Source organism: Nomascus leucogenys, chromosome 8 (genome assembly GCF_006542625.1).
Source record: "Nomascus leucogenys isolate Asia chromosome 8, Asia_NLE_v1, whole genome shotgun sequence".
NCBI classification, from domain to species: domain Eukaryota; kingdom Metazoa; phylum Chordata; class Mammalia; order Primates; family Hylobatidae; genus Nomascus; species Nomascus leucogenys.
Window position 1 is genome coordinate 45,962,755 of NC_044388.1, and position 8,727 is coordinate 45,971,481.

At 53.0% G+C, this 8,727-nt stretch overlaps 1 protein-coding gene across 1 annotated transcript in view; it reads right to left on the reverse strand.

Annotated features, from left to right (window-relative positions):
- The window catches only part of SFRP1 (secreted frizzled related protein 1), a 47,816-nt gene extending 46,229 nt beyond the window's left edge, over nucleotides 1–1,587 (reverse strand). Inside the window, exon 1 of the mRNA XM_003269619.4 lies at nucleotides 735–1,587. Within this exon, the coding sequence (XP_003269667.1) occupies nucleotides 735–1,278 (544 nt within the window). The 5' untranslated portion in view covers nucleotides 1,279–1,587. The remainder of the gene's footprint in view (nucleotides 1–734) is intronic.
- Between the last annotated feature and the right edge of the window lie 7,140 nt (nucleotides 1,588–8,727).

Below are 8,727 nucleotides of genomic sequence, written 5' to 3' on the forward strand. Positions count from 1 at the left end.
TTTCTAATGAGCTGAGGATTTGTGTAAATGAGAAAAGCAGGGGGTATGCTAGAGGGAGGGAGAAAAGACTTTCCACCCCCAGACCTCCGAGGGCAGAGATGGTACCTGGAAGGGGTGGAGAAACAGAAGTCCCCACGGTTCCTAAACTTTCTCAGCCAGTTCTGCAGCAATCCCAAGGCTACTTGACTGAATGACCAGTGAAGGAAAGGGCTTGGTTTTATTTTTTAAATCTTTGTCGAACCTATGAAAAGAAACAAAAGCTGCTCCAAGCATTCTCTCGGCCTTTCTGAACTTTCTACGCTTTGGGTTTTTGTTTTTTCCTCCCGTCTCAGAGGTTAAAAACTTCGATAGGGACTCGGAGTTCTCCTAGAGGAGAGGGAAGCTCCCCTGTTATTTAAAGCGCAAGGCTTTGTTTCAGGTATGGGAAAGACGAAGCTGGATCCCAGGAAGAGCGGCTCCGGGGACCACAGCGAGTCCCTGCGAGGCCGAGGCGCAGAGCCGCCGCTCCCGGGCCAGCCCCGCCGTGCACCTGGGTCGCGAGGGGCGCTGAGCGATACCTGGGACAGACCAGACGCGCTTAGGCATCACGTGCACAGCATGCGAGCAACCTCGGGCCGTCAGTCCCCAACACCGGGACCCAGCGGCGGGCAGGCGTAGGGTGACGCGGGTTCTCCTGCAGCCCCGGCCGGGGGGTGGAGGGGGCGGCTAGCGCACGTGGGAGGGGGCAGCCTTACCTTGGGGCTTGGAGGCTTCGGTGGCATTGGGCGGTGTCATAGCGATGCAGACGTCCCCCTCGGGGAACTTGTCACACTTGAGCATCTCGGGCCAGTAGAAGCCGAAGAACTGCATGACCGGCTCGCACGAGTCGCGCACGGCCTCGCAGAGCCAGCGGCACGGGTAGATGGGCCGGTCCAGGCAGACTGGCGCGAAGAGCGAGCAGAGGAAGACCTGGGTGCCGGCGTGGCAGTTCTTGTTGAGCAGGGGCACCCAGCTGCTGGCCTGCTGCTTCACCTCCGCCATGGTCTCGTGCTCCAGCAGGTTGGGCAGCACCATCTTCTTGTAGCCCACGTTGTGGCACAGCCGCAGGTCCGCGGGGATGTCTACGCACTGCGGCGGCTTGGTGTAGAAGCGCCCGCTCTGATACGGGCCGATGTCCGACTGGAAGCTCACGTAGTCGTACTCGCTGGCCGAGCCCACGGCCAGGAGCGCCGCGCCCAGCGCCAGCAGCACGCCCGGGGCTGCCCCGCGGCGGCCCCCCACGCTGCGCCCGCTGCCCATGCCGGCTCTGCGCCCTGTTCTCCGCGACGTCGGGGCTGCCTCCGCCGCCTCCCCGCGCGCGTCCCGCCGCAAACTTCCAGGGACCTCCGGGGACAAAAGGCGCCGTCCCCAGCGCTGTCCCGCTCCGCGGCCGCAAGCTGCTGCCGGGTCCCCCCCGGCCGGTGGCGGCCCTCGGCCTGCGGTCGGAGGCGGCGCGGGCGGGGAGGCGGCGCTGCGGGCTGGGTGCGCCCCGGCTCCGGGAGGCGCGGCGAGCAGGAGGGCGCGGGGCTGCGAGCGCGCGGCACCGACTCCAGAGGCTGCAGGGCTGGAGTGCGCGGGGCTCCTACGGCCGAGCCCTCGAAGCCGCCCCGCGCAGCCAATCAGCTCCCGGCGGGGCGAGCCGCACTCGTTACCACGTCCGTCACCGGCGCGGGAGCCAATCGCCTCCCTCGCGAGCGGGTTCGGTTTACTAGAACCAGACGCGGCTCAACACCCCTTAAAAAACAAAACCAAAAATACATAAATAAAAGGGGGAGGAGGAAAGAGACAAGGGGAAAAAAAGAGGGGGAATGGGTCGCTGCGTGGGATGGAAAGAGACCAGGGCGGACGCTGTAATTAATTCGTATTGGCTTGCAGGGAAGCGGGGAGCCTGGATCACACTTGCAAACCCATGAAATTATGAAGACTTTTTTTTTTTTTTTGAGACAGAGTTTCGCTCTTGTTGCCTAAGCTGGAGTGCAATGGCGCTATCTCCGCTCACTGCAACCTCCGCCTCCCGGGTTCAAGCGATTCTCCTGTCTCAGCCTCCCGAGTAGCTCGGATTACAGCCGCGTGCCACCACGCCCCCGCTAATTTTTTGTATTTTTAGTAGAGACGGGGTTTCACCATGTTAGCCAGGCTGGTCTCGAACTCCTGACCTCAGGTGATGCTCCTGCCTTGGCCTCCCAAACTTTTTTTTTTTCTTTTTCTTTACACTGCTTCCTAATTTCAACCAACAGCCCTTTAGACTAAAAGCTCCTCTCCTCGGTTCTCTAGCTGCGGTGCAGACAGGTCGTTTCCCAACTAACTGGGGGTCAGGAAGGCTGAAGCGAGGGAGGTCTGCTTGTTAATCCCCAGTGGGCCTGGCTGGGCTCCCTGGAAGGCGAGGCGAAGGCGCAGTTGAAGCTGTTTGCTGTGAGCAGCACCTCTCCAGGTGGGGCCGCCCATGGTGGCCCTCAACACTGGGGCAGTGGGTGCACTTTGCCCGGTGTGGCGGCGGGAAGAGCTGCTAGCAATGATGGTTTTAGCTCTGGGAGGACACTTTTTAAAATATATATATATATATATATATATTTATTTAAATAGAAAGACCCTACTCAAGTCCTGGCCCAGGCGACAGCACATCTGCGTGTTTGTGGTGTGGAAAGCCAAAACATTAAAAACACATGTGCACTTATCAGCGTGGCTGGTGTAAATACCAAGTCCATCACTCAGGCGCACATGCCAAGGTCAGACCCAGTCCAGGAACTTCAAGTTAAAACCAAGGGTCCCCACTAGGGCAGACGCCAAGAGGACGGTATCAGCAGAACAGCTCGGCCCCCAGGAACAGAAGTCTCTCTGCCACCTTCTACCTCGAATTCCTGAGAATTCTTCGTAGGTTTCAAACATTCCCCTGAGAGGGAGGGTTAAGCTCTGGAGAGCTGGGAGTGAGACCCGGACTATCCCGGGACAGAAGACCACAGCAAATAGTTCATGAAGTTCCTGGAGTCTCCACACCTTCTGTCCCTAAGTGCGGGTGGAGAGAGGCTGATATGTTCATAGCCCAGTCTGAGCGCACACCCCATGTGGCAAAGGGGTCACAGATCTCAGCGCTCCACAGAGACACCGTAGGAGGCGCTGCCTTGCCGGCCAGCTTGTTTGTAAAGCTCTAGGGAGCTTGCTTTGGACTCTGCAGACCTAATTTCTTGATGGACAGATTCCAAGTGAAATGACTAGAGTTTGTGAAGAAGCAGGGCTGTTTTCTTAAAGCAATCGTGCCCGTACAGACACAGTGATTCCACGGTGCACACAGGAGGCTTCTGCAGATGGATGACTTCTCTGCCATTTCGTGGCCAATGGAAGATGCCTTGACACTCAAAAGGTGACATGGGGGCTGGAAGGAAGACACAGAGAAGAGAGAGCAAGATCGGGATGGCCAAGGGTTAATCCCAAGACAATTGGTGAGGCCGGCCTGTGGAGCTGAGGAAGACATTCCTCACAGAGAATAGACCGCAGGAGACCGGGCAACTGTGTCTCAATTCAAGGGGCATTTAGAGAAAAATGCTGTTTGGTAGGGGGTCTTTTTGTCTCCTAGGGCCAGGCCCTCTGCCTCAAGCCAAATGCGTCTGTTTGCTCACTGCAAAGATGGGTGTTTGCAGATAACATCCTCTCACCTCTGAACCCAGGCTTAGCTGACCGCTCACTCACGTTTTCCCGAATGGCAGGAGGACTTGTGTCTGTCCGCGGTTAAATGCTGGAAATTCGTCCAGGTGACTGCCCTGGAAGTCCCAAGCCAGGAGTAAATCTCACAGATCCATTCAGGGGAGGACCTCGCCTATGTCTGGTCACTCCGCGTAGACTTTGATCACCTCCAGTCGCCACCTCCCCCACCCACCCCTAGTGGTCCTACTGCTTTACTGACCCCTGCTGGGAACACAATTGTCTCTCAGTGGAACAGGGAATGATGGGAGAAGACCCCAGAATCCTAAATCCAGTGCACTCCTGACTCCTCCCAGACCCAGCTGGAAAGGAAGGACCCTAGACCTCAGTCCCACCGAGAGACTTTAATCCACTCCCGGGATGTGGGAGAGGGATCGCCCGCCCCCCGCCCTCTCGGGCAATTCACATGCTGCATAACAGCACCAGGCAGAACAGCCTGACGACTTTGTATTGCAGAGGTACATACAGTACTTTTGTCTTTTTACTTATTGTCAAATCTTTGCACTTCAAAATCCAGTCCCCCTTTTCCTAATGGCAAGTGTGTGTGTGTTTGTGTGTGCACGCACTCCTGTGTGTACAGCAGAAGGTTCTAGAACAAAGGCCCTTTAAACATGCAACTGACATGACAGGGCTCCCAGATATGAGGGTTCCTGAGTATGAGAACTGTGGGCCAGGAGACATATCCTCCCTCCTTCTTGAATGGCTTAAATAAACAGAAGCAAAATGCAGGTTTAACTTATGTTTCTCATTTCCCAAAAGTTCTGCTTTTCCCACACTGCTAGATGCCCGTGCATGAAGCCTGAAAGTACGTCCTCTGTTGCTTCAAAACACCAGCTTGAGGAGGCATTCTCAGTTCTTCAACCTCCACAGAGGGTCACAGAGGGCCCCCACCCCACCCCCACGTGCCTCCCAGGTGGCCTCTTCCTACACGCAGAGCTTTTTCCTGGCTTCTCCTGGAAAAACTGGGAGGGGAGCCTTCCCAGCCACAGCTCCCACTGTGTTCCACTATCATATCATCAGTGATTTCTGCCATCCTCTCCAAAGATACGTTCAGCTCGCCCTCCCTCAGCCAGCAGCACTGGGAAGGGAGCTCCCGCCTGAAGCTGGGCGTCTGTGGGTCAGGGGTAATGCCAAGGAAAGCATGCTGGCCCACAGTCAGGGGACACAGGCTACAGCCTCAGCTCTGCTCCTAACTGGCTGGGTGACTCATGGGAATCGCACTTCCTCTCTCTGGCCTTAGTGTTCTCATCTGTGAAACGGAACTATTAATGCCTGCCCGGCTGCCCTGCTAGCTCGTAAGTGTGAATTCTCAACATGTAGGGTCACTCGAGGCACATCCTTAGACTTTCAGGCAAGTCTGAAAGGGCCAAAGTGGTATTCGTTGTCAGATGCCATGAAACCTGGTCATGCCGTTACTTGGACAAGCTTCTTCTGCATTCTGCTTCTGTAGATGTGTAATCCTGAGCCTTTCTAACTCTTTCAAGAACTGGCCTGACCTGCTAACTGAACTCTGGGAATGTCTGGGAAGCATCTTAAAAATTTGGAGTTGAAAGCAAATTCCAGCCCCATCTCTTCATCTCTTCATCTCTTCTTAGAGTAAGCACCCCTCCCTCTTCATCTTTTTTTTTTTTTTTTTTTTTTTTTTGATACAGAGTCTCAATCTGTTCACCAGGCTGGAGAGCAGTGGCAGGACCTTGGCTCACTGCAGCCTTAACCTCCTGGGCTCAGGCAATCCTCCCGCCTCAGCCTCCCAAGTAGCTGGGACTACAGATGCAGGACACCACACCTAGCTTTTTTTTTTTTTTTTTTTTTTTTTTTGGAGCAATGGGATTTTGCTATGTTATCCAGGCTGGTTTTGAACTCCTAGCCCCAAGCAATCCTCCTGCCTCGGCCTCCCAGAGTGCTGGGATTACAGGCGTGAGCCACCGCACCTGGTCCTCTGCACCATTCTTGACAGAAGCTAACGGAGCATCCCTTTTACTTGTTTGGGATATAGTCACCAAGTTCAGACAATCCACTAGAATGTTCTTCCTTCCTTGAAGGGAAACTCTGCTCCCTGTAATTTCTTACTAGGCCATCCTAGGATCAGCTCCTATCGTAAGCAGCCAGGAAGACAACCACAGCCCAGCCCCAAACTGGGAGGCCAAGGTCACCATCCCTGCCCCTCCGCTCAGACGGTCACACCTGCCCACTCTCAGGCGAGGCTCTGTCAAACTGGGCTTGACAATTTTTGTTCATTTATTACAATATTAATTAATTTATAATTTATATCGTAAATATATTCATGCCTAGAAATATAATTTTTATATAAATAAATGAAGATTTGTATACCACCTCTTAGAAAGAAGAGAACTAAAAGTAAAAGGCATATTTTAAGATGACTTTTTAAATAGAGATAAAAATATCAAATAGACTATTTCTCTGATTAAAATTCTCACACACTCTTTGTCCACAGGAAAAAGCCCAAGCTCCAGGATACTATCAAGACCCAGCCCTGACCCCCATGACCTCTCCAGCTGCACCTCCCCAGCACCCCCCACCAGCCTAGTTTCCAGTCTCCAGAAGTACTTGCACTTTCCCACCCAGTGGCTTCTCGCTTGCCTCTCATCCTGGGCTCATGCTGTGTGCACATGCTGTTTTCTCTATCTGTAATGCCTTTCACTACTTTTGTACAAACTACTGCTCATAGGGTTTCCAGATTTACAAATAAAAATACAGGACACCCATGGCCAGGCACAGTGGCTCATACCTGTAATCCCAGCACTTTGGGAAAGTAAGGCAGGCGGATCGCTTGAGGCCAGGAGTTTGAGACCAGCCTGGGCAACATAGCAAGACCCTGCTTCTACAAATAATAATAATTTTTAAGAATTATCTGATTAGGCACAATTTTAAGAATTTTAAGAATTAGCTGATTAAGAATTAGCTACAGGCACAGTGGTACATGCCGGTAGTCCCAGCTACTTAGGAGGCTGAGGCAGGAAGATTGCTTGAGCCCAGGAATTGGAGGCTGCAGTGAGCTATGATCACACCACTGCACTCCAGCTTGGGTGACAGAATGGCACCCTGTCTTTAAAAATAAAAATTAAATTTAAATATTAAAAAATAGAACATCCAGTAAAATTTGAATTCCAGATCAACAAGAAAAAACTTATTAAGTGTGTCTTGAATATGACATGAGACATACATATACTATAAATTATTCATTGTTGAACTGAAATTCAGTTTACTGGGCATCCTATATTTTATCTGGCAAATCCACCCACTTATCCTAACAGTGTTGCCTCCTCCAGGGAGCCAGGCCTGACCTCCTCCATCCCTAGTCAGATTCACCCACTCTGTGCCTGCAGACACTGCGTCTACATTTATAACTGGTCCCTTCTGAGTACATCATACAGTGCAGAGAGCTCTTAGAGGCCAGGACCTTGTCTTATTTTGTCTCACCCATTCCACATCTCCAGCATCTAGTACAATGCCATGTATATACTGAGTGCTCAATAATTACCCCCACCCCAACAAACAAATAAAGGGGAGGCAGACGTGAAATACCCAGGTTCTTAGGGGTGCTACCCTTGCACATTGATTTTGTCCCGTGTTTTCTGAAAACAAAGGCAATACGCCAGCATGAATAGCTCCCATAGTTCTCTTTGTCTTTGGAAAAGGAAAATCTTTTCTAGATCTGAATCCTAAGGGAACTGATCATCCGTGCCTTATACAAGGACAGCAAACAGAGTGTGGGACTTCTCTATTGGATCTCTTCCCATCCCAGAGCTGACCCTGTGGACAGATGCCACAACTAATTCACTCTCTAGCCCCAGGGCCTGCACCAAGCAGGTCGCTCCATGGAGGGTGGGTTGGTCAATGCAGTGGCCCATTCTCACAAATCCCCACACAATGCTGTATAAAAACAGGAGCTGGCATCTGGGAGGCTATAGAGTTTCTGGAAGCCTTGTACGCCAAGTGGGGGTGGGGACTGGGGAGCAAGAGAAGGTAGAAGAGGGCTCCACAGTGTGACACCTGGGGTCGGATCCTGGCGACGGGGCTCAAGGCTTGGCTGGGACGTCACAGAGCACCAGACACAGGTCTTTAGGAAACCCCTGCCCCTCTGGGAATCCCAGGGAAGTGAAAGTGAAGTGGCACATGCTTTGGTGACCTGAAGCCCATAAATCTGCTGGGATGGCTGCGGGGAGGGCAGCGGCCCAGCGCCGGGACACATTCCCCAAGGAGCCATGTGCTTATTTACCTAACCCTTCACAGCAGTGGAGCCAGACGGTGCGTTGCCTTCGTCAGGGGGTTGAGCCTGGAACAAGCTGGATATAAATGAGGTGCTGGCGAGAGGAACGCGGGAGTGCCCATCATCACACTCCTGCCTTGCAGGAAAGTCTTCCCTGCTCCCAAGAACTGGTAACCTCAGCTGGGGAAGCCTCACCTCCAAGTCTCCATCCAGGGAAGCCTCCTCCCCACAGTCTCTCTCAGCCTGAATAACACATCTGCCCTCTGCCATTTAAGGGGCATTACTCACCTGGGCGAAGGCAGAATCCCCTGTCGCCTAGTAAGATGCCTTGCTGCAGTCTTTTCCGATTTGCTCTCTACATGCATTATTCCATTTGGGCCTCACCAAAAGCCTCTGAGCTGGCTGAGAAGTTCATTACTTTCATTTGACAGAAGAAGATACAGAAGCTCAGGGTAGTGGGACCCTGACTAGCAGTCCAGCCACCAAAGCACTGTGGTGGGGGCCAGTCGCAGGTCAGGAAGCACAGATCCTTGGACTCCAAATCCTGCTGGCTTTGCACTAGACCTGGCTTTGCTGAAGGCCAGTCCCTGGGGAGAGAAACCTGGAGAGCCCTTGCAGCCAGCAACATCTGATTGTCCATTCATTTACCAGGCTCTTTTCCCGGACCTCCACCAGAGACTGTGCAAGGTGCACAAAAACGTGAGCCGCGCATGTCAGACCCGTGACCACTACAAGAAGATGGCCTGAGACCTGGCCCAGGAATGGGAAAAGGATACTCAGTT